The sequence below is a fragment of the Myotis lucifugus genome, unplaced genomic scaffold (genome assembly GCF_000147115.1).
Source record: "Myotis lucifugus unplaced genomic scaffold, Myoluc2.0 scaffold_11, whole genome shotgun sequence".
Classification (NCBI taxonomy): domain Eukaryota; kingdom Metazoa; phylum Chordata; class Mammalia; order Chiroptera; family Vespertilionidae; genus Myotis; species Myotis lucifugus.
In genome coordinates, this window is record NW_005871059.1 from 12,496,920 (window position 1) to 12,524,013 (window position 27,094).

At 39.3% G+C, this 27,094-nt stretch overlaps 1 protein-coding gene across 1 annotated transcript in view; it reads right to left on the reverse strand.

Annotated features, from left to right (window-relative positions):
* The window catches only part of PDE7B (phosphodiesterase 7B), a 269,758-nt gene that overhangs the window by 162,617 nt on the left and 80,047 nt on the right, over nucleotides 1–27,094 (reverse strand). Inside the window, exon 2 of the mRNA XM_006084443.3 lies at nucleotides 21,995–22,055. Within this exon, the coding sequence (XP_006084505.1) occupies nucleotides 21,995–22,055 (61 nt within the window). The remainder of the gene's footprint in view (nucleotides 1–21,994; nucleotides 22,056–27,094) is intronic.

Consider the following 27,094-nt stretch of genomic DNA (forward strand, 5'->3'; position numbering starts at 1 on the left):
GCTATCCTTTTCTATTAGCAGGGAATAATTTTCTATTCTCAGAAAAGACTGAATTTCCGTTTTTTCCAGAGTCCCTCCTGAATGGGCTGGCTCATTAGCAGTATCTTTTCTGGCTGATTAAATGAAGTTAGAGATTAGTTCTGACAAAAAACAAACAAACAAAAAAACAAAAAAAAACACAAATAAAAAATACTATTTGTATCTCTTTCAGAAGTGAGCCTTTAAGAATTCTCTTTTGGAATCTTTAATACACATTTCTATTGATACAAACTTCTTCCTTTTTCCTGGATTTGTCAGAGAAAGTTTCATTTCAGGCTGCATTTTGATGGACAAGTAGGAACTAAGTAAATGTGAGTGTGAGGATGAGAGGGTTAATGCATGGAAAGTGGAATGGGTTGGCCAGAGGACCGGGAAGCCCGAAGGACCAGTGTGATCAAGTAAGGGTTACAAAACAACATGAAGGATCTTGGTCTGACTGACTACAGAATACAGAGCTGGGGGGTGAGGACACAAAAATCAGGATGGCCCTTGATGGTTTGGCTCAGTGGACAGAGCATTGGACCGAGGGGTCCTGAGTTCGATTCTAGTCAAGGGCACATTCCTGGATTGGCGGCTCGATGCCCAGTAGGGAGCATACAGGAGGCAGCTGATCAATGATTCTCTCTCATCATTGATGTCCCTCTCCCTCTCCCTCTCCCTTTCCCTCTCCCTCTCCCTCTCCCTCTCCCTCTCTCTCTCCCTCTCCCTCTCCTTCTCCCTCTTCCTTTCTCTCTGAAATCAATAAAAATCTATTTTTAAAAAATCAGGATGGATGGGTCTAATTCTGAATCATCCTTGATTTTGGAGTATGGAAATGAGACTTGCTTTGATGCCAATACACAGTCAATATTTGCTACTGACGAAAGTGCTGTTTTAGGAAGATTTTTTAGTATAAGGAAAAAGTGAAACTGAACCCCATGGCTCTGACCAGTTTTGTTTTATATCCTTCCAACTACTGACTGTACTTGTTGTTTCTATTCCACTTTTTTTGTAGTAGCATACATTTACATGGAAACTTGAATATGTGCTTATATAATAATTCTATTATATTGAGTAACATTTCAATCATTTAGTATGTGTTTTGTAGCTATGAATAGAAATTATATTATTTTTCACTCTCAACAATATCAAACCCATTAAAGATATGCAAGAAGTACTTATTGAATAAAACTGAATAAAGGAGATGCTTTACCCTTCTAATATAATAAAGATAACTTCTTGACTGTAAAAGTTCTCCTCCAATTGCCTGTTTTTGGTGTGTTGTGGATTCATTTGTACCCACGATTTTTATAAATTGTGGAGTCATTTCAATTGGCTTTGAGTGACTTAATGGTTTTCTGATTCTCCATGTGCATAGCTACAAAAGATTATTTAATAATTAGATATTCCCTTACTCCAGGTAGGATGGGGGTCAATACATCTTGGGTGAAATAGAAACTTCAGATGCAAATTATATATTCAATCCTGTGAAGGAGCATCATCTAATATTTTCTCTGGTAATATAACTTTATATGACACAATCATCTCAATTTTATATAAAATGCATTATTTATTACTAACTCACCACTTTAGCAAATTTATTTATTCTTAAGTGTTTTCTCGACTCATACATAGACACACACACATGCAATCAGATCCAATACCAGGAAAGGAAACTTTAAGTATTGATGTAATTTCTAGGACTTCCCTTGTGCAAGAGATTATTAAGGGAAGGGGTAGTTTAAGGACAGACCCTCTGTCCTTCTTAGATTTCTAGAAGTTGTTTTTCAGCCTACTGCTTGTTACTTTGCTTACTCACGTTAATTATAGCACTCCCCCTATGTCTATCTGGATTGACCCAAGTTTTTATAAGGGCTGGTCCATGCACACTTGACTGGGAAAGGAAAGAAAGCATCCTTTTTATTACCGCCAGTGCTTGTCTTGTGAGAGATAGGAAACTCAAAGTTAAACTTGAAATCTGTACCTTCACATTGGTCACTTTGTTAATCTGCCCAAATGTTGAGGTTCAATCTGCCTTAATGCCCACCATTAATTCAGCCCATCAGTTAACCATAAGCCCTTTAATAATAGCCCACAGGAATTCCCTGGTAGACACAACTTTCTGGCTTGTTTGGAAATTATACAAGGCCTCCACATAGAAATGGTTGGGACTGTCAACAGACATGCTCTTTTTACCTAGTTCAAGGAGGGAAAAAGGCCGCTTCTGTGCCAGTGTATAACAGTCTTGCTTCCATTTGAGCTATATCAGTGGGTCGCAATCCTGGCTACAAAGAAGTCACCTGGGAACTTTAAAAAATATTAACTTTTGAGCCTCATCTTAGATTCATAAGGGGTAAAGCTAAAGTGTCTGAATTTTTAAAAATCAGGAAGGAAATGGAGAAGCAGCCACCTTCAATCTTGCTTTGATTTATTATAGTCGTGACAAAGATGCATAAACTATGGATTATAGTGATGCCTTGATTATCAAATATGTTGGCAAGGAAGCTCTTTTGTGAAAACAAAAACAAACAAAATTTTCAAGAATCACATGAAACAGAACAACTAGTTTGATTTTGTAGCTAAAGGGGAAAAATCTGTCTTCATGAATATCTTCTCAATGAATATGCATGACTTATTCACTGAAGGTGACTTGAGACATGGTTGTAAAGTCTTGAAAGTTCACAGCATCTTTTTTCATATAGCTTCCTGATCACTCCCAACACTGGAACCCCTCCCTTTCTGCCTTCAGTTAGTATTCTCTTGTCTGTCTTCACACTTAGAAACAATTTGTTATGCATGACCAAAAAGTATTCTCAGAAAATATTACCTCAACCAAGAGTTGTTTAAACTGTCATCATAGTACATGATATTATTAGCATATTATTAATATGTTAGCATAATAATATTAATCTAACTGTGGATACAAAACTTTTAGCTGAAGGAATTTCAGGCATCAGCAAGGAGGAAGTAAGTAGTCACTTAGGGACAAATTGCTTGAATTAATGATGTGAGTGAAGAAAGCAGGAAAGGAGGATAGAGGAACAGAGAAGAGAACAACCCTTAATTTCTCCCAGGTTGTAAGACAATCTTAGAGTTGTTGGGAGGAGAAGGGAACAGACTTCTAAAACCCTCACCACGGAATTCCAAGAGAACCCAAAGTGTATGGTTCTTAAAACTGAGTGTGTATCAGGATCACAAGGAACAATATCAATACAGATTATTGGACTGTAATTCCAGAGTTTCTGATTTAATAGGACCTGCCTTGGGTCAAAGAATTTCCATTTCTAACAAATTTTCAATTGATGCTGAAGAAAAACACCCTGAGAATCATTGCTTTAGACTTGTCTTTTGTGATGAAATCTTGTCTTCTGTTTTATTGATGAGGTCCAGGATGCTAAATGATGGCAGACACCTTGATAAGAATCTAGGGTTCGTAATTCTCAAGTCAGTGCTTTTTTGTGATTGAATTCTCAACCTTTATATAATAAAACTGTACATGTCTCTTACCTCAAGACATCCAAATATATACTATTTTGTTTCAATTTTTTTCATACTGTGACCACAGTCTGCAACAATACACTCCTTATATAAACCATAGAGGCCTGGTGCACGAATTCATGCATGGGTGGGGTCCCTCAGCCTGGCCAGGGGGGCTGGCTGGCCAGGGGGGAGGGGTTGAGGGAGGTTGGTGGGGGTTGGGGGGAGGAACTGCAGGAGGTTGGCTGTGGCAGCGCATTGACCACCAGGGGGCAGCTCCTGCGTTGAGCGTCTTCCCCCTGGTGGTCAGTGTGTGTCATAGCGACTGGTTGACCAGTTGTTCTGGTTGTTCCAGTTGTTCAGTCCTAACAGTCACTTAGGCTTTTATATATATAGATAGATATTATCCACACTTTTGCTATATATAACCTTTTTTTCTGACCCACAAGATTTTCATTGAAGCAAACGTTCTAATAATGAATTCTATTAATAAATCTCTCCCCAAATCTAAAATCTTACTAACTGAACTTTTTAGAAGAGTCATAACCAATATTCAAGTCTAATTTAAATGTCACATCTTCTTAAACACCTGTTGCTCATGTAATAACAAAGCAACAAACAAGAGGAGGAGAATAGCAAGAAACCAGAGGCCCTGGGTAGTCAGCTCTTGAAAATCCAACTGGATCATTATAAATGAAGCAACTGTCTAGTATGAAGTGGATTGATATGTTTTCATATATTTTATTGGTTGAACCATTAGCTCTCCAAAAATAATTTGTCACTAATTTGATCAATTTTGATTGAGAAATTCCTAATGGCAGGCACCATGAAGGGCAAGAAGACGTATAGTGATGAATGAAATAGATGTTGTCCTGCCTTTATTATCTCAATTTCTAGCAAGTTTAGTTAATCATTGGAACCAAGTTTTTCTAAATGAGACCCATTCAGTTGGTTTAATTAAACAGGACTGAATTTTCCACAAGAAAGAGCAAATAAATTTGAAACATGTATCTTTGTTAGAAGAAAGTAAATTCTTATATATTTCCAACATAAGAAAGAGTGTACTTTATTCTAGAACTCTGATTATATAAAAGTAGGCAAGATTATATAAGGGATACATTTCCTTAGTACTGGCAGATAACGGACAAGACAGATCAATCTTGTTTTAAATGAACTGAGATTAACTTTTCTTGGTTTATGGAAAAATTAGATATCCCCTCATTCCAGGGGATATCTTATTTATTTATTTATTTATTTACTTATTTATTTAAATATATTTTTATTGATTTTAGAGAGGAAAGGAGAGGGAGCAAGAGATAAAAACATCAATGATGAGAGAGAATCATTGATCAGCTGACTGCTGCACACCCCACACTGGGGATCAAGCCCACAACCCAGGCATGTGCCCTGACCAGGAATCAAACCCTGACCTCCTGGTTCATAGGTTGATGCTCAATCACTGAGCCATGCCGGCTGGGCAAATATAATTTATAAATTACTTTTAAAGATAATTTATTCTGGATAAACATATTATTTTAAAAATTTTAGGTCTATGCACACCCTCCTTTAATAATGTCAAGCAGAAAGTTTACAAGATGGTCATTGCTCTCTTCTAGGAGAAGCTTAAGAGTATCTGCAGGTAAATGTAGAAACCATCATGTTTTCTCTTCTCCTTCTGCTCCACATGTAGCTACACTGTCCCTAAGATGGGGCTGGTCATTCAATGGGAATGTTTTAACCTCTTCTCCCTAGAACAGTGTGATGCACTTCATCAGGTTCCTGGTCTAGGATAGATTGAAACTTTGGGAGGAAAAAAATAGATTATCTTAATAATTAGAACTTTGGTGAATAATATATAACATAATTTGCTGGAACATCAACCATCAGAATTTGTTTCCATAAATATCCCTCTCTGAAAGAAGCTTCTTGAAGAAAGTGACACTAATGCAGATTTCATCACATAAAGGAGACTGAGAAAAAGGAAGCAGGTAGAGCACTGGGACTGTCAAGTTCTCTTTCCTCCCACTCCTGTGCTCTTCAGATCTGCCACCTGAGCTGTGCAGGGCACAGTCAGCATCGGCATGTGAGCAGAGTACCCGTGTCTTCTTGCTCTGAGCCGTCAAGTTCGGATGCCCACACTCAACACAATAACCATATTTTCACTTTCCAACCACTACCTTTTCTTGTTCTTTAGTATCCAGTTTATAAAAAGCTCACTGACGTAGGTGGCTATTGCCCGTTTTAAAATGTTGTCCTTTAAATAAACAATTTTAATAAGTTGTTGTAATGCCCACCATTTTGCCAGATTCAGGAAGAACATTTTGTTTGTTTAGACATTTTCACACAATGCACTCAGTGGAGGAGGCTAAAAGGAAAATGTCATCGCTTCAGTTACTGAAATCACTCTCATTTCAAAGATATTTTGGTAAACAAGTTAAGGCAGCTCACAACGCCATCAACCGTGCTTATCCACACGTACTCAAAAAAGGCCGGGTTGGTGTTCTTTACAGATTCGGTGATGTGAAAGCTCCAGTGAATCTGAGCAGACACTGAACAGACCTTTGATTCTAGGGTCTCTAGTGAGCAGTGTGATACCTTCTATAAAACGCAGGGCTGAGATCTCTGCTGGAGAAGTAACCACATTATAATTGGATCCCAGGAGTGTAATTAGCAGTGGGACGGAGTTGAGCGCATGTCCGGGTGCCTGAGCAACGAGTCATACAAACACCCTGCTGTATGGGATCCCGAGACGGAAAAGCTGTCCTCAAGGGCTCAGTGGCCCCTGCATGCTGCACCCCAATCAGGACTATCAAAGCTCCTGCTTCTCTAAGCCACAAACTTGCAAGTGCATTGAGGAAGGCTCTAGTGCCTGTGAATATAAAGTGCTTGATGGTAAGCCAGGCTTCAGCTAGCTAGAAGATAGCTGGTTCTTTTTTCCTGTATTCTAAATCCTTCCAGGGACAGAAAATCCTTTCGGGACTCCACATTATGTTTATCTGCCGTGTATGCAAGAAATTATCTTAAGTGAACTAAAGTTGTCCACAGTAGCTTTAGTTTTGATTTTGGTGCAGCAACTTTGCCAAAGTGGAGTTTATGGCCAAGGAAACTATCCCTTTTTAAGATGAGAAAGATAATCTTTGGACTAATCTTCCTGCTCCTTCCCAGCTCCTGTTTCCATCCATTTTCATCTCTCCCATTTAGCTAAAAAAATGGCAGAGAACAATGATAGGGAACTTTGGGCCCCCAGACAAGTGCCATTTCTGGGATGGTTGGACAGCTTCTAGTTGTCTCATCCTATCCAACCACAGAAAGCTGCAGCCCATGGAACTCTGGGGGCTCCTAACAGCTCAGCTGTGAGGGTGGATGACACTGCAGGACAGTTGTGGCTGAATAGAGGAAACTGAGCTATTTGGAGAGTTTGCTCTTTTCCCAGTGGGGTTTTCCTCTGAATTTGTGCAAGACACAGTAACATGACACTTTCTTTCCATTCGAGAACAGTCACGGAAAGAGGAATGCAAATAACCAAAGTGTAAAGTCTGATGCTTAAACCGGGTCCGCCTGGTAGAAAAGGGGGAGGTGAAAGGGGTGGTGGTGGCCAGTTCATTTATGTAAGGCTTTATTTTCACTTTGTTACTTTTAAGGGTATAGCAATAGTTCTAGAAAGTTCTCCAGAGCTCCTCCCACCCTCTTTCCCACGTAACCTTTGCTTTTTGTTTGTTTCTGTTCTCTTTTCCTTATGATGGATGGAGATTTGGATGGAGCTGGGCAGGTGGCATCAGAGACGTGGAGCAGCAGCCTCAGAAGCTCTGAGCTCTCTTCAGGTGCAGACTGTCTATGTCACACATATGACCTCATTGTACCCTCACAGTGACTTCCCACAATTGCAGGTGAGCAACCCAGAACATTACAAGTAAGGAGCTTTTGTTATCGGAATTTAAGTTCATGTCTGATTCCAGAACCAGGTTTGTAACTACCACAATAAGGAATCATCTTCAGTCCTCTCATATTAAGTCCCAGTCAAAATATTATTTTTCATATGAGAAGTCAATTTTGATTTTGGCCTGCAAGAACCCTGGATTGCATCTGTACAAATGCCACTACTGTGGAATACTGATGGTCAGTTATACAACTGACCCCTTTAACTGGCAAATGAATGTAAGTATTTGTCAATCAATTTCTGTAATTAGGGGAATTAACTGCTCAAACTGAAAATGCCTCTATCCCTCAGATTAGACAAAAATATTTTGAAAGATGAATAAATATATGGTCTGAGAGGTTGTAAGCTAGCAGTTGCTAGGATCTATCATTCCTGAATGTGTGCTAGCATCTGAATGACATTAGCCCCTTTTTTTTCAAAAATTGGGATTACTTTCAGGTTCTCTGATGAATGACCTTGATGTCTTAGGCAGGGACTCCAATATGCGTCACTCTTTACTTCAAGCTAACTGTTTTATCAACAACCCTGGCTGATAAAAAAAAAACCTTCCTGCAATTGTATTTTTACTCAAAGCATGCCTCTTTCACCCATCCCAGCTGGTCTAATAGGTGGAGGAAAGGACTGCCAGGAACACAGAGCAGGAGCATCTGGGTCTGAAGAAAAATAAACCAAGCTTACTTGCTTCACTCCTCATTCCTTCAGAATTTGTAGTATACTGAGGAAGTCTGTTTTGCAAGAGGTTACGAATGATGGGAGTACATGTTCCTGGCTTGGTGTGCAAGCACACACTTGTGGGAAACGAAGAAATCTGAATAAACATAGAGCCTTGCTGGCAACAACGAACATCTTCCAAGATTTTCAGGCCCCTGCGTGCAAGAGGCAAAAACTCCTGTCAGTACATTTTTATCTTTAGGAATCAATAAAATGCTCCATAGTCTTCAGAGACTCTCTTGCTTGGGAAGGCTCACAGAAAATGCTGATAAGTTATTTGAGAAGTATTTTCATGAAAATACTCTGAGACAGGAAATAGAGAGCAGTTTCTATCTAGAAAATTTTAGTGCCATGAGCCAGGGTTGTTTGGATTTTTAAAAGAATTTTACCAGGTTAAGACAAATTCAGTGATTGGTTAGGACACCCCCTGGAGCCTGCACTGACTGAGAGCTCAGGTGCACAGCACTGCCTCTTCTTCCTCTCCTGCTGGCAAGAATGTTTACATAAAATAGGTTTCCTTATGAAAATGCTCACCTGGTGCTATGCACACCACAATGTAGTTCTGAATGTAGAAGATAGATTCTGCATAAATTATCTGGATAATTTTAGCTGGGACATAGCCAGGACTCCTTGGCCACCACCAACATTTTTGAAGCCAGATCAGACCACCATAGGTACTGCTGAGCCAGCAATAGCCCAGTGTGTGGTCAGAATCCATGGCTCATGCAGACTCCAACTGATGTGTATGCACTTTTTTAAAAATATATATATTTTATTGATTTTTTTACAGAGAAGAAGGGAGAGGGATAGAGAGTTAGAAACATCGATGAGAGAGATCGATCAGCTGCCTCCTGCACGCCCCCCAGTGGGGATGTGCCTGCAACCAAGGTACATGCCCTAGACTAGAATCGAACCTGGGACCCTTCAGTCCGCATGCCGATGCTCTAACCACTGAGCAAAACCACTCTATCCACTGAGCCAAACCGGTTCGGCGATGTGTATGCACTTTTATCTCTAATATTTTAAAACAATGAATAGCATTGTGCTTATCCTGTCTTAAAATTTTTCTTTACTTGACACAGGGATTAAAATTCCTCCATTAGATAATATTCGTTCCTTTCGAGGTATAGCATAGTTTCTTAAAGATAAATACCCAAATATTTTATAAATATATTTTGATTTAATGAATACTTGCCAATTAAAATACCCCATTGACAATGTGGATTTGCTCATCAGATCGCATTTCTTTCCGAAAACGAGCTGAGAACAAACACTTAGGAATGCGGAGTTTTAATAATGTTAGTTGTTAGAAGAATGTGAGCAAAGGATATTTATAGGACATAAGGGTCTTCTTAGAGAGAACAAGCATACCTGGATGAGCCTCACTTCATGACGAGGGATGATGAGCATCCAGGAGAAAAGGCATGAAAATGTATGTGCTGCACTTTGCACAGAAAAAATATGGCCTAACTGTATTGGGAATCACCCCATCCCATCTTCTATTACTTTTACACATGATTCACAGACCAGCAGCAGCAGTGTCATCTGAGGGCTTGTTAAAAACTCAGAATCTCAGGCCCCCATCTCAGACTTAATCAGAATTTATATTTAAACAAGAGGACCATGTGATTCATATGCACATTGGGAAGCACAGGTCTCCAAGACTGGATTCCTCTGAGTCACGTGAATACAAGAAGCAACTCCTGATTGGACAAGAGATGTACACAGGATCTAAGTTGAGCCAATCAGGTTCTGTCTCTGTATTTGTAAGTTGAGACAGAGAAGAAAATGAGAGACTGGGAGCTAGGGAGAGACCCAATTATACCTCTGACTTTGGGCTGGGAGCTACTCTGCTGCTACGTTCTCTTTGGTGAGCAAGGGAGATCATAACCTTTAGGGTCTGAGTGAATGAGAGATAGCATCCTTGATGCAAAGAAAAGCCAGCCTGTTTGATGAGGTTGCTACTGGTCTTTGGATCTCTGAGTTTATTGAAAATTTCTGGGTGTAGCTGGAGCCCAACTGGAATTCCAGCAGATGGTAAAGTATCCTGCCCCCCCACCCCATCAAATTCCTTCAACCCCATTTCTTTAGAGATGAGTGATGTGACCAACTATCTTCACATGATCAGAGCTGGATCCTCAGATCTATGATCCCATAGGTATCACTGAACCTCTGAGCTTCCCAGAAATCTCTCTCCCATACTCCAAACTGTTCATTTGCTCTAGGGGGTGGCTATTGCCACTGGATTAACCAGAAAGCAGGATGGCTCTATCTCTTTGGGCCAAATAATGTAGACTGTTGGCTTCTTGCTATAATGTGTCTGTCCTTCTGCCCCAGCTGGTCTCAGATCACTATGTTAAACATAATTGGTAGTTGTGACAAGTTGGCCTTAAGCTCTCTTAGAATACACAGATTTCAGAGAATGGATTTTTCTTTCCCCATATTTGGACATACTAGTAGTGGTCCCATGCTAAGAAAAAAAAGATGCCTTTTCATAGAATGATCCAGAGAAATGTTTAGAAAATGAATTCTAGAGACTTCAAAAAAGGAAGTCTTTGAGTTCTGTTGTTCTTGCTCCCTCCCTGCCCTGCCTACCAGAATCTTATCACTGCAGCATCTCCCCTGTGAGAGGTGTGGAACAAAACTCCCAGAAGTGGTCATTGGGGAAACAGTAAAATTGGCTCCTGAGGGCCATTACAAGAAATGAGAGCTTACTGTGACACCTAGAGGACCCCCAGAGCTCCCTCTGCTGCATCTTCTCCCCCAGTGGCCCGGGAAAGCAGAAGTTGAACTTTGGAGAATACTAGTTGAGGAATACAGAGTAAAAGTTCAGAAGGAATTCATTTCAAGTTCAATCATTCTTGATAAAAGTCATTCTAAGGGATTACATAGTTCCTGCCTCCTACTAGTATGCCAAACACATTTTTAACTAGGTTCATTATCTAGGATCTAATGAATGGGCTGTTTTCAGGGGCCCACTATAAATAGATTTCTCTGTATCTGCTGTGGTCTGGGTCCTGGAGCACCACCATTTCTGGCTTCTCTCTGCCTTGTTTTTCTATAAGGAATCTTCACATAAGAGTTTCCAAGGTTACCAAATCCTTCTGTCTGTTGTAATTCATTCCTCGGCCCGGTTGAAGACATCCTTTGTAGCTTACTGTATAATCTCACCACTGTGGGTAGATCTAATTCAGGTCCATTTAGTAACTCTCTTGGTCTTGACCATGTTGTCATATTTGGTAATGCCATTGGGTATCAGTTCTCATGCTTTAATTGTTCTCTCTTTTCTCATAGCTCCAAGTCTATAATTTTTAGTTTTGTCTCTCATTTTAAATCTACCCTAAATCTCTTAAGCTGTGTTAGATTGGAAGTCCTGCTGTCCCCTTGAACCCAATACATTGAATATAGAGAATTCTTCTTCACTCTTTTGACTCCTTGTCTCAGAGAGAGGTGCCACAGTGATCTGTAAGGCATGTGAACACTGTAAGGCTCTCCAAAGGAAGGTGGGAAGGGGCTGAATTTGAGAGTTCAAGGTTTTCTTCGAAGGACATACTTTTCACTTTCCCCAAAGTTTATACCCTTCCCTGTAGAAGGAAGGTGATGCTTGTGTTTTCCCTCTGGGTGTGAGAGGGCAGAGAGGAAAGCTGCCGAGGGAAGTGGGGCAGGAACATTTGGCACATCTCTCTTTCCCACTGAGATTGCAAAATGATGGCCCAGTGAACTTGGCTGCATTGTATTTAAAAGAAAGGAAAATTACATTCGTTGCCAACATTTACAAAGCAGCTATTTACACAGATAACCGAATTTCCAGATTCTCTTGGAAAAATACATGGCGCCTGCATCCCCTCCTGGCAGGTGTGGCAGGAGCTGAACGGCAGCTGCATGCTTTCAGTGGGGCATTTGCTCTCCAGGTGGCCTCAGCGCCACCGCTGTGTCTTGTATTGAACCAGTCAGTTTCACTCTTACACATGAACCGCCTGGCCCCTGGGGGCATCCGAGTGTGTGATCTCCAGGAGAATCCCTGGAGAGGGGCCTTTGAAGGTTTGCAAATGCATTCATAGTAGCACCAGCACTGTATCTTGGAAACAATCAGGACTTGACATATGCTTATTGAATTGACGTGATTTTGAATCTTTGGACTAGAAAAGGTTAGACCAGGAGGACTCTAGACTTGCCAGGTAATAGTGATTATCTATCTGTAAAGTAGCTATAAACCTTGATTTAGTTCAAGTACAAGAAGTGTCTGTCACTTATTCCTGACATATTGAGAATGCACTTTCTGGGACTTAAGTACCTAGTTATTTTATCGGGTATGCTGTTAAGAAATGACACATGCGTCACAGTCACCCAGTCAACATATACAATGTTGACTATTTCCTGGTTTGTTCAGTATGAGCCATTTGGGGAGAAATAATCTACTTTCTTTGCTTTCATCTTAACCTGGTCCATATAATAACATTTCATCTATGAATATCAATCACTAGAATTCTCCATATAATATCATTTCATTTATGAATATAAATCACCAGAATTCTCAGCTGTAATTGCCTGGTAATATCAGAGTCAGTGTCTCAGGGAATGTAGCAAAGATCACTAAAATGAAAATAAGAAATGTGTAGTACTTTGAAGATAACAAGGATGAAATAAAGTATATGTACATTTGGTTAAATTTGAATGAGAGGAAATTGATAGCATTAAAAATGTTATAGGATTTTTTTGAGGATTGATGAAATAATGAATGGGAAGCACATAGCACACAGTCTGGCAACTAAAAGTGTCCAGTAAATGTCAGTTATTAATTATAGATAACCAGTTACTATAGTGAGTGGATACAGGTGATCAGCTGTTCTCTAGGCATCTGGAAAGAACATATTTTGAACACTACATGACTAAGATGTTAGGGGGACTTAGTCTTGTTCATTGATTAGGATCACTCTCCAGTTTGTAATTCCCGAGTGTCAGCATGGGGGCCAAGGACACGTGGACATGGAGACTGTATAGTCTTCCTGCTCATGGGGGAAGACAGCCAGGACAGCATATGTAGCTGGTGGTGCTTCAGTTTGGTAATTTTTTTCCATGAGGCAACTAAACTGGGCATCTTTTAATAACACATCATTTCTTACAGAAAATAGCAATATTAAATGGATTGAAATAAGCCCCCTTCCTTTGTTGGGGTGGGTGGGGGATTATTTTAAAAGTAATTGCTGCACTTTCTTCTCCTCATAGGCATTCTCATCCCGCCTTAACGGTGCCAATAACATCATAGAGTCATCTATCTACTTGGGTCTCCTTTCTACTTAGTCCATCACTAAAGCTCAGGTAGACATTTTAGTTATTTCAATGACGTGCAAAATTTGATGCAACAGTGATAGGGGTTCTCTTTCAACGAACTGAGTACTGGTTTATGGCATAGACACAGAACTTATTATTTTTAAAATAAAAACTCCTGCAAAAAATTCTTCCCATCCAAACATCTCTGAGAAACATAAAATAATTTTTTTGTTTTGTTTTGTTTTGTTTAGTTTTGGGCAATGTATTAACAAATAAACACAGTGACTTCAAAGATTTCTATCCTGTTTTTATAAAAACCTAAATAAGATTAGATGACTCGTGATTTATGCTACCACAATCTTCCCTTGCTTCCCACTTTAAATAGAATATGATTATAATTAAAATCACATGAACTCAAACTTTTTAGTATTTAGAAAATAGGATGGATGGCTTGATGGCTGACAAGAGAGACTCTCAAGCATCCTCGTAGCATCAAGGCCCCTGGTCCTTGATTACAGGTCTGAGGTATGCTTATGTCCATTCGCTATGGCATTCCAGCATATTCTCTATCAGGATGGAAACAATAACAATGGCAGCAGAAACAATAAAACAACCACCACAACTAACACTTACATAACATTTTGTACTTTGTGAACTACTTTCACTCGTATTTTCATTTTATTTGGACCTCACAGCAGCCTAGTGAAGTAGGTGCCATGGCACTCATTTCCATTTACTTATCTATCTATTTATTTGGACTCTGTTTTATTTTATTTAATTTTTAAAATTTTATTTTTCAATTACAGTTTATATTCAATATTATTTTGTATTAGTTTCAAATGTACAGATAGTGGTAAGACAATCGTATACTTTACACGGTTCCCCTATTTCCAGTATCCACCTGGCCCCATACAGAAACAGGCTTATTTCCATATATGTTGAGGAAACTAAGGCTCAGAGAGTTGAAGGGGCTTGCTTTACACCGTGCAACTAATAGGTGGCAGAGTTAGGATTCACATCTGTCTTTTGAATCCCAGTTTAGTGACTTTTTACTCTAACACTCTAACTCAACAATGTCACTACTTTCTGGGGTCCAAAATAAAATTTTGATTTTGTCACCATCTGGTCCCCTTTTAGGGTTTCTACACAGGCTCACATGCAGTTCCCCCTTCCTGGAGTGCTCCTTCTCAAGACCAGTTGAGGACTCCACAGAGAGGGTCTGTCTGAAAGCGCCACTTTCCCACTGTATTAGTTTGCTAGAGCTGCTGTAACAAAATACCACAGACTGAGTGGCTTAAACAACAGAGATTTATTTTCTCACAGTTCTGTGAGGCTAAACGCCCCAAATCAATGGGTGGGTTATGTTGATCACTTTGAGGGCTGAGGGGGAAGGTTCTGTTTCAGATTTCTCTCCTTATTTCACAGATGGCCATCTTCATACTCACGTGGCATTCTCTCTGTATGTGTCAGCGTGTCCAAATTTTTTTTTTTTGGTAAGGATTCTAGTCATATTGCACTAGGGCCAACTCTAATGATCTCACTTTAACTTGGTTACTTCTGTAAAGACCTTATCTCCAAATAAGGTCACATTCTGAAATACCGGGGATTAGTATTTTAACAAATGAACTTTGGGGAGACACAATTCAAACTTTAACACCTGCCTCCTCAAAGCCATGTCACTCTCTACCCCTTTTCTTCCTGTTCCCCATCTCAGTTGGTGGCATCACCACTTAATCAGTTGCTTGGCTTACTATTCATGAATTCTCTCTTTTCGCCTGTTTACTACATCCAATTCATCAGGAAGTTTTGTCAACCTGACCTTCAAAATATTGCCTGTACCCCAATACAGTCTTTCTACTCCAAACCACACTAATCTCCTGCTTGGACTAATATCATCATTCTTGTCTACAGCCCACGAAGAATCTACTTTTCACACAGAAGCAAGTGTGAACTCTATAAAATATAAAAGTTATTACATGCCGTTCCCTCTTCAAAACACGGCCTTTACAGTAAAACCTGAACTTGTTATCATGGACTAAGAATTTGATATTTAAAATGTATTTTAGGAGTCAGCAGGATCAGCATCATGTGGGAACTTGTTAGATATACAGAATCTTGGGCCCCATTGCAGAGTGACTGCAGCATTTCAACAATATCCCTAGGTGATTTTAAAATTTGAAAAGCAGTTGCCTAGAGAGCCCTGTAGGATCTCCTTCCACTTGTGTCTTGGAACTCATCTCCTTCCACTCTTACTCTTGTTCATCCCATTCCAGACTCTGGCCTTTTGCTGTTCCCACCCCTTTGTGGCTCTCTCTGCTGGAATGTCTTCTTACAGACTCCTCAATCTAAGAACACCACCCCCTCCTTCCACCATGTCACTTGTACCCACCTTATTCTGCACAGTTTTGTTTTCTGCACAGTCTTTATCACTATCTGAAACTGTATATGGATATATTTATCTAATTTTTATTTATCTCCACCAATAATATATAAACTTCATGAGATTAGAGATTATATTCACTTCTATTTCCTTCCATGCAAAGAAGAATGGCTGATACATAGTAGATACTCAATAAATATTTGCTGAAATAATAAATGTCTGGACTTTTGGTACAATTTTTTGTTTGTTTGTTTGTTTTTTGTGCTGATTCAACTAATGATTTTCTCTAGTAAAAATACTCTTAGGCTACTGTTGATGATACCATGGCATTTTACTAATTCACCACTTTTTATAATTTTTCCATTTGGGTTACTTTTCTTTCCTTTTCATCCCATTTCCCTTCTTCCTTACTAGCATAGCCATTGGGGTTCTTTTCCATTATAGAGGCATTAAGAATGGCTGGGAGTGAGGCAACAGGCAGCTCCTACTAAACTCTCCAAAGCAACATAAAATAGTATAGGCTTAATAATGACTTTATTGTATGGTAGTTACTGGCTAGAGCTTCTGGACTTGAAGTTTTTGAAATCAAAGAAAAATTTTAAACTATCCAACCTTACTATAAATTCTTGGCAGCAAGCTCAGCACAGATGGAAGCAACATTTCCAACTTTGCTTACAAACTAAGAAATGTGTCTCTTCATCTGTGAGACCCTCTTGCTCTCTAATGAACCAAGGAAGATTCTGAAATATGATTATGTGCCAATGAGCTCTGATTAGCTCTTCATTAAAGAGAAGTTCCTATTCAAAGTATTCCTAGAAAAATACATACATACATATATAATGTATATTAAGAAGCTATTTTACATTGAGGTAAGGAGTCATTTGTTTCAATATGAATTTAAATCTGTTTTAATGTGATCAAAACGCAGGCCTTTCTTCAAAAGCTGCAGTATTCCTGCCAAGTCTCCTGAAGTGAATACTTCCTCAGGGTCACTCACTTTCTCTTCCTCAGCTCCCTTGGCTGGGGGATCCGCAGTCCCCATGGGCCAAGTGGCATTGGCTCTGTTTTAGTTATTAGTTTTGTCCTTTCTACCAGGACCTCTTGTCTCCTTTTTATTTTAGTCTTCACATTGCCACAAGCTTTCCTCCAGTGTCAGTATGTGATTTAGGGAATGCACATAAACCAAAGTATTCAGTCTAATATAAAATTAGGCATCACTGATTTTTTTTTAAAAAAAGAAAAATATGGATTAGCATGAAACAACTCAGAGGGGATGACCAGGTCCCAGGTTGGTGTGTGTCTGTGAATATCCGTAAACTTTTAAGAGAAATGCTACTATAGGGAAGGGACCAGTCATGCCCCATTCTCTGCTACCACTCAGCCTCTGGCTTATCAAGCTGAAGGGGCTGATTATATAATGCTAGAAGTGAGAACATTGAGGGGTGGGTTATCACACATTTTTTTCTATCTTTACCATCAAGCACTAGTTCTAGGATTACAATGGATGTCCCAAATCATTGGCTAAACTGAATGGACAATTATATATTGTATCTTGGGACTCTTTTTCATTGAGTTACCTTATAAATTCTATATAGATTTGTCTTTCTTAAGAAATTCTCACACATTTTCCCCTTTGAAGTAAAATTAAGGAGAATGGGAGAAGAAAAATGCCTCTTATTTTCTAACTAAATCAAAAAAAGGGGCATTTGAATCAGTCCATGGCTCTCAGACAAAATGAACTTCAGAGAGGCCAAACCTCAAGCCTCAGAACTGCTGCACCCCTGGTCCTCAGGGCCCCCATGTTGCAACGCCAGGAGGGGCTATTCCAGTCTAAGTCAATGGCATGGTGGGGGTTGTGAATGCACAACCTTCCAAGAATCCAATGCTTTTGGCCACAATGAGACTCTCTGGTCCTGCTTAATTCGGTTAACATTTGCTAATACTTTAAAAGACAATAGAAAAAGGAGAGATTTCCCTTCCTTTGTTTTTTAGTGAAACTAGTAGGTCATTTACTATGTTTCTAAGCTACCATTTAGGAAAGGTAGCTACCTTTCTACCAGGTTTCTACCAGGGAAACATAGAAATAGAAATAGACCCCTCTAAAAAAAAAAAGCTACTAAAGACAAATCAAGTAAAGAAAGAACTCCTTAAGGAGGAAAAGCTTTCTAGAGATGTCTGCCAATCACCTTTCCCTGCTAAATCCCAACCGCTTTAAGAATTATACTTCCTCTCGTTGACCTTTTTAACTTAGATGAACATTAATCGTATCGTTTATGTGGAACATACGTAACATATGGCACTAAATCTGTTTCTCGTTATTTTCCTAAATACCTCCCTTCAGTACTCACTTCAGAACAATGGTACAGACTTCTCCAAAGCTATACTGCAAGCACTTTTCCCCTATTTTGTTAATTTTTGATCTCTATACAATATAGCCAGTATTTTTAAATGAAAGGTCACGTGACACGGCACTCAAAAATTTCCAGTGGCTCCTCATCTCCAGCAGAATAAATCCAGAGTCCCCACAGTGACTCAGGGGATCTGGCTCCCAGGACTGCTCAGTTCCTGTCCTCATTCTTGGACTTTGGCCACATGTGCCCCTCTGCTCCTTGTGTTCTCCAAACTCCTCTGCTCAGGGGCTTGGTAAGTGCTGACCTTGCTACTGAGCATACTCTATGCTCACCCTCTCAGGGAAGGCTTTGGCTGTTCTAGTCAAAATCTGCACCACCACCTCCACCCCTGAGATCATTACCTTACCTCTCACCAGCACCCTGCCTTATTCCTTCCACAGTAGAATTGCTTTTATTGTCACCCCAAAATAACGTAGTAAATGATTTATATTGTTTACCACCCATTTTCCTGCCCTCATAAACTACTAGAATCTAAGCTCCACTAGGGCAGGAATTTTGTCTGTTTTGTTCATTGCTCTTTTTCCTGGGCACAGAGCACTTTCTCGTGGACGTCACTAGAAGAGTGCATGCCCTCCGGGACTTCTGGCTCTAACCGCTCACCTGCCTGCCTGATTGGCCCCTAACTGCTTGCCTGCCTGCCTGATTGCCCCTAACTGCTCGCCTGCCAGCCTGATCGCCTAACCACTCTGCCTGCTGGCCTGTTCACCCCTAACCACTCACCTGCCTACCTGCTCATCCCTAACCACCTCTGCCTGCCTGCCTAATCACCCCTAACTGTTCGCCTGCCTGCCTGATTGCCTCTAACCGCTTGCCTGCCTGCCTGCCTGATCACCCCTAACCACTCACCTGCCTGCCTGATCGCCCCTAACTGTTTGCCTGCCTGCCTGATTGCCCTTAAGCACTCTGCCTGCCTGCTTGATCGCCCCTAACTGCTCGCCTGCCTGGCTGATTGTCCCTAACTGCCTCTGCCTCGGCCCCCACGGCAGTGGCTTCATCCGGAAGGACGTCCAGAATGACGTCCAGAGGGTCGGTCAGCTATCTGGTCTAATTAGCATATTATGCTTTTATTATTATAGATGTGATATGAGCTCTGTGTTAACCAGGCTCAGACTATGAGCACAATGTCATATAAAACAATATTTCCCCCTTCTTATTAGTTTATAATTGTAGATTGGACATCTTAGCAGAGCACTGGTATCCAAAACTGCTCTTTGCAATGACAACTGTAATGGTTGTAATTTAAAAGCTAGATATTTTAGGGAAGCCGCTGAATTTCCTTCCAGCGGATGGTTTACTTTAAAAATGGACCCAGAAAAAACATTTTTATTTGAAAAGCAGATGGATTGCTAAAAGGGTCACAACATATTTTAATTTTCCTGTGAGAAAACAATCAACTAGATGATAGAGCCCGAACAAAGACTTGCCTGTCTGTTAGTTCTCATCAAAGTTCTACTGCAGGGTCCTGTCCCTGAACAACCTCTCAGAACTTCTCTGGAGCTGACAGGACCACAACTCATGCTGCTTTCAGCTTTCTACTCAGTTCTTTTTTATCTCCCTTTCTTCTCTTCTTTTTACCAGCAGGTCCTTTCTTATTTTTAAACAAATCAACTTAATTTTTTTTAGAGCAGTGCTAGGTTCACAACAAAGTTGAGCAGACTGTATAGAGATCTCCTAAATACTCCCTGTCCAGACATATGCACAGCCTCCTCTACTATCAACACCTCCCAGGAGAGTGGTATATTTGTTACAATCGATGAACCTACATTGACATATCGTTATCACCGAAATTGGAGTTTATATTAGGATTCACTCATGGTGCTGCACATTCTATGAGTTTGAACAAATGTATAATGACATATAGTCACCATTATAGTATTACACAAAGCAGTTTCACTGCCCCAAGGCCCTTTCTTCTTTATTTTTCTACTATAAAAGTAATACATACTAATGGTTGGAAAGCTATACAATGCAGAAAAATATGATAAATCAAGTAAGGTTATTTTTTTCTATCACTAAAAATTATATACATACACATATATACAAAATTACATATTTGTAAAAACACAGTATACATGTAGTTCTTTATATAGTTTTATATCAGGGGTATCTCCTTCTATCGGAGACAGACTTTAGGAAATACAGAGCCTTTAGCATATCTCCTGGTTTGTTTTCTGAATACTGCAAGTAAACTAACTGGTTGTGCAAAATAATTGCATACATACCTCATTCCCTTGACAAAAACTCCATGCTTTTTAGGTTCTAGCTAAGAAGAAAGGAACAAAATAGAGATCTTGAACTTGGAAATGTGAAATTGCTCGGTGTGTACATATGCGTGTATACTTGTGTGGGTGCACATGTGTGTCTATGGATGCATGCATGTGTGTTACATGTTACAATTTGGAGAAGTTAAGGAAGTTCCACAGTGTATTGTTTTACATTGTTTTGTTACATTTGTGCAATGAGCCCTTAGGCCATCCCTGATGCAACAGACTCGGTGTGTTTGTTCTGGAAGGCTTCCATTTGCCATGGAACCACAAACCTCAGTTACTGACTTTCATATTATTTGGCAACTTCTGTGCTATTTCATGAGTTGTTTGTTAATGGTTAGCACTTTTATCTCTGACACATGGCACAGGATTGCAGGGATTACATGCGCTCTGCATCGGCGTGTTCAGTCTCAGAAAACCCATTTGTTTGGGGGAAAGTGACTTTGTGACAAAAATAATTCAATAACAGCCCCAACTCATTTCCAACGTGTAGCAACCAGAGTAGTGGTTACCCAAAGTGCAGCTCATACTCTAAAAACCTCTCCAATTATGTCTACTTCACTATTGGGAGAAGTTATCCAAATTCTGGCATATGTCTGGTTGAGGTTTTAGTAATGCAAACAAACAATAAGAAAATAATCTTTGTATCCTCAGAAATCAGAGAAGAACCTAAAATCTCTTTGTTGAACACTTTGAAAACTATAGAGAGACAAAAAGAAAGAAAGAAAAGTCATGCATGATCCTACCATCCAAAAAGCCCAAAACAGGTATTCAGTATTGGGAAATGATAATCTCACTAGACTCAATTCTGATATTGACTAATGGTGACCTGGACATACCCAATACTAAAAGAAAGAGATAAAAAGGAAAAAGGAAAATACTTCACTGCTTCATTCCTAGAGCAAGTGTGAATAAAATAAAACAGGCTTAAAGTTAGAATCCCTATGCCATGTGCTTTCATAGTAAGGGACTAGACTGTTGATTTTTAAGAATTAGATGCTGTAACTATAATTCTAATATTATAAATTCATATATGTAACTTTAGCTCTGTAAAAATTAGTTTATTGTATATTTTGTAGTACAACGAAACAAGTCAGTGTGGGTAATTGTGCTGACTTCAGATTAGTTCGAATATGTATTTCTCCCAGGCATTGTGAGTAAGGGCTTCTGGTTGATGTAAATTCTTAATACTTTACTTACCTAGCTTATCATTTCTAGTCTAAGAATTAGCCTGATTCTTCTTGCTTTTTCATCACAATCCCCTGAATACAAAGCACCCAATTATGCGTTATGCTGATGATCCAAGAAAAGTCATGGTTCGTGACTTACTGACAGTTATTAAAATCAAACCCTTTCTTTTAAATCAAGTGTTCCACAGATGTGTTAAAGATGTCTTTAAACCCATAAAAAGCCTATAAGCCTCTGCAATATGGAACAAGAGACAGTCAATAAGGCAACAGAACAACAATAAGTCACGTGACATCAACATGCTTCATATATGTAAAATGAAAAGCCTTCTTACCTAGCATGCAAACACATTTGACATTCTGATCAGGGTTTTCAAACAAGAGTTCACCACACCTCTGAAAGAAAGAAAAAAAAGCCATCATTATTTTAAGATTTCATACCAGGATTTTCAAGGCAACAAGTCCATGCAACCTGACATTACCATGATATTATTCTACTCCTCATGTTCTCCTGGGTTACCTGAGTCTAGGAACTTATGTCATGAGGAGAGAATTCCCTGAAAGTAAAGTATTTGAGAGGTAAGTTGGGATCGATTTTTCCTGCATGCCTCATGCCCCTGCCTAGGAGTGATTCTGTGTGCGTCTAAAAGGAGTAATGGCCAGAGTGGGAGATATGCAATCTATTAGACCTAATAATATGAAGTTAATTCTTCTCAACATTGCTCCTTATGTAGTACCGAAGCTATTCTAAACTAGCCCCTCTGCAATCAAGCACAGATATTATTAAGCACAAAGTCATTAGCCTATACTTAACTCTCTGAACTTGGGGAGAAAAACAAGTAAGAAAATGATGAAAAAGTGGCACTCATAAGTGCTTCTCCCTAACCCAGAGACTTATGAAAATATCAACTTTCTTGTCTATATCTTAGTTTTAACTTGCTAATTAAAAGTTTTATATAAGGCAAACTCTAGAGAGATATCAGTTATTTCAGACTAGACCACATTTATGTATGTGATTGACAAATAGTTGGTACCTGCATATATGTTTAAAATCCTCCCAATAAATAAGAAAATAACAAATAGAAAAATGTATAAAGGACATGAACAAGCAATTTATGGAAGAGGAAATTTGAATGTTCAATGAACACGGAATATGTTCAATTAATCATAGTAATAATTAGGAATCAATAAATTAAAGATAAAATGAGGCCAATTTTGAACTCACTGGTATGGCAACACTTAGAAATTTGGCAATAACAAGTGTTATAAAAATGTACATAAATGAATACTCCTATACATTGTAGGTTAGAATATAAAATGATAGAACCATTTTGGAGAAAAATTGGCAAAATTTTATTAGATTCTACTTAAAAATTACCTAAGCTGAAATGTGCATTACCCTATAACATAGCAAGTCATCTTCTAAACAGATAATCAGAAAAATTTTCACATATAACTTTAATGTCCAGCTACAAAATAGATAAATAATATGTTATTCATACCTTGGAATACTATATAGTAGTTAAAATGAATGAACTAGGACTACATACACTGTAAAAACATATACATAATTATCTTATATAAATATTCATACTGTATAATGTTCAAATATTATAAAACATATAATGTTAAAATCATATTTTATATATATATAATTTTCAAATCATATAATACATATCTAATATTTAAATCATATAAAAATAAAATGTTAGGCAATAAGCTCTTCATTTTTTTATCTTATTGAAAATATCTAAAAATAGTACATATAGTTTATAGATACATTAATTTACAGGAATAACATAAAAACAGGCAGTGAATAATGAATATCAAATTCAGGGAGAGGGAAGATATACAGAATAATGAATGCTGAAGGGCATTCAGGACTTATCAACTTTTTCTATGGTGTAGTCTCTGCTTATCCATGGGGATGCGTTTTAAGAACCCCACTGGATTTCTGAAACTATGGATAGTACTGAACCCAATATATACTATATGCTACGTTTTTTTCTACACATAATTGTGTATGATAAAGTTTAATTTATAGACACAGTAAGAGATTAATAATGAATAAAATAGAATTATAACAATATACTGTAATAAAAGTTATATGAATGTGGTCTGTCTCTTTCTCCATCTCAGCAAACTAGCATGAATTTCATTCTCATGGTATATTTTAGCAATCTCAGCATGCAAATTTTTTTTTTTAAGAATTAAACATTTACCTTTTTTACTTAAAAGAACCATTTTATGGCTTCTCTTTGGCATATCTAAATTGCCAGCATCATTATTCTTGCAATTTGGGGCCATTATTAAGTAAAATAAGGATGACTTGAACACAAGCACCGAGAGATACTGTTGACAGCCATCTAATCATCAAGGCGGCTACTACCGATAAGTGACTAACTGGCGGGGAGCATATGAAGCATGGGCATGTTGGACAACGGGATGATTCACATCCTTGGTGAGAGGGCATGACATTTCATCATACTTACTCGGAATGTCAGGCAATTTAAAACTTATGAACTGTTTATTTCTAGAAATGTTCATCTAATATTTACAGACCACGGTTGACAGCGGGTAATTGAAACCACAGAAAACAAAATTGCAGATGGGTGAGTTGGGGGAGAACTACTGGAATGGTTTGTTCCTTAAATTATTCTCTAAACTATTTTCTATGCTTCAACTATTTCTTAATAAGAAAGAATTGCCCCCACGTGCAACACTCCAAATATAAAAAAGGCCCTTTGCATACTGCTTCTTGGCACCCATTTACCTTGGGCTTACAGAAGCCACTTAGTACCAGGCTTAACTTATTCTCACTACATATTTTTTAGTAAGATGGAGGACCTACTACTTTGCCCATTTTCCTCTTTCTTTCACTGTTCACAACTTGTTTAATTTCACTCCTGTCAATCTTTATTGTGGTATTATTTTCCATCTTTGGTTGGAAATCCACTTATGCTCAGGACAGTCTTGTTATACGCAGATTTGCAATTAGGTTTGGGCATCAGCACCCCTAATCCCCACTTAGTCAAGGGTCAACTGTACCTACACTACATGCTTTATAAGACAATGTGAGAATTCACGTTCTTCACCCGTAACTAAGAAATCTGCTGGCACGAAGAGGGGCAGGTTGAGAGGGGAAAGGATGACTCCATTACATTCAAATCATCCCATTTTCTGGAATGGCTTACATTGTACACAAAGAGATGGGCAATTGGCTCTGGGCCATGAAAAGGGACCAAATTGCTTGGGTGAGTCAAGAGAATGAATTGCAGAAGAGGAAGACAGGGTGAGCCTGAAGGTTGCAAGAGGGCATTAGATACAGCACGAAGAGTATTATGAGTGATATTTATCATGCCACTTTAATCTCCTCATGCTTCATTTCTTTGTAAGTAACATGGGATGCTAATATATACCACAAAGCCATATCAGAAAGCAAATGTGAGGATTAATGATCGTGGCGTCTGGACTGACTGTCAGTTCCTGTTTTATCTGTGTTTTGGCAGAGGTTAAAGGCTTTCAAATTGCTAGCATCCATTTCCTGCATCACCTGCTTTTTAAAGTGGTATTTTAATGACCTGAAAGAGTTAATAACTATTTTTAAATGAAAGATCAGAGGTTTCTAAAATGTTTTCAATTTCTTGGCAAAACAAAGTGTTAGCTAGCAAGTTCTACCAGTTCATATTCTGGGTTCTATAAGGGAGTAACTGGAGTGGTCCCTGACCCCTTGTTAATGACAAAGCCCACACATGTGCTAGGACTGAAGCGCTTTTCTTTTTTCTAGTTGCAGGGACTTGTAGCAAAAGATGGGTGGAAGTTGCATAACTTCTCACAGCTACCCCAAAGCCCAAGAGCAGCCTTACATATGTCCCTCAAGAGCCAGATGGGTGTGGGTGGGGTGATGCCATGAGGGTCTTGCTCTCTTTCCTGGACACAAAACCAGGAGAAGTTTCTGAAACTCCCATGAAACATGCATTCCTTAATAGTCCTGGCCTGCCAGGGTTCACTAGCCACACAAACTAATGACTGAGCAGCAGCCATCAGGGTGGCCCTTCTGATGACTCTGAGGCAGTCCTCTTCCTGGTCTTCATTTCTCTGGCTGCCTGGGAAATGCCTGAGGCACTTCTAACCAGTCCTTTAATTTCCTTGCTTTGTAAAGTTACCTGATAATGGTAATAGATTTTAAAGCAATGCCCAGCAGGGAATCTGATTGTTCTCATGATTTGGAAAAAAACCCAGATTGTTTCCAGTGTTTTTTCTCATTGATACTAGTACTTAAGGAGCCTTGCCTGCCAGGTATCTTCTTGTGCAACCAAGAGTTTTGACCCAGTTCAGATTAATTGGGTTAAGCCATGGGGTCCAAGTTTCAGAAAACTGCAGGATCGGCCATAGGGGAAGGTTTCATGCCTTCCTGGGTTCTCAGGTGCTGCCGCCTTTCTCCCTTGCAGACTCCCCAGTCAGACTCCCCTCTTGTAAGGCCCTGATTTTGATTTGGTTGTGATCACCAGGCTTGTACCTAATTCTAAGATTCTCATCTCTCCATAGAATCTCCATCTTGGTTTTGTCTTCTTTGCCTGAAATACTGAGACCGACTCTCCTTGTTAATGTCCATTGCTGGAAGCCGATCCACCCTGGCTGCTTGAGGCAGTCTGTGCAGGGATGTTTCTAGGGACCTTGAAATGGAGATGAGAAATGTCCTAGCCTTTGGAATGGAATGGATGGGATTAAGATCAAATAGGATAAATGCAGATGTAAGAGGACAATAGGGGGAGGAACCTGGCTAGGAGAAGACAGATTGTTTCCCCAGGTGAGGATTTTTATCAATAAACTCTTTAACTGAGTGTCAGAGGGGTGGTTGGTCGCTTTGATCTTTGCTTGGAGTGACCTCCTTCAGTTACTTCCTTGTAGCTTGGTGGAACAATAGAGTAACCTTTGAATGGAGTTGGGAAGCCCCCTGGCCTTTTGTATAGAATGGATAGGATTGGAACCAAATAATATATAAACAGATGTTAGATGACAATAAAGAGAGGTACCTGGCTAAGAGGAACCTGGCTATGATGATCACCTGAACACTGCCTCCGTGTCTTTCCTTCCTCGCCGACTCCGTCCACACCTTTGGGAACCCTTGGACCCGCTGGGGCTGGACCCCAGCAGTCCATTTCTCCCAGTCAACGTTGCCTCTAAATAGTAGGGCATAGTTTTCAAAATCTCCATCCAAGGGACTAGAGTCCTGCCAGGGACAGATCCACCTGGATCATGCATTCCTCCCATAGCAAATAGGATATGCTGCACAGGAACTCATGTGTAATGCCTATCACCCTCTTGGACCATAAAGAAGCAAACCACTTTCACAGTTAGTGTTGCTAACATGCCTAGTTATTGCAACTCTGGTGCCTTATACACACCAGGCCCTTAATAAATATTTGTGGACC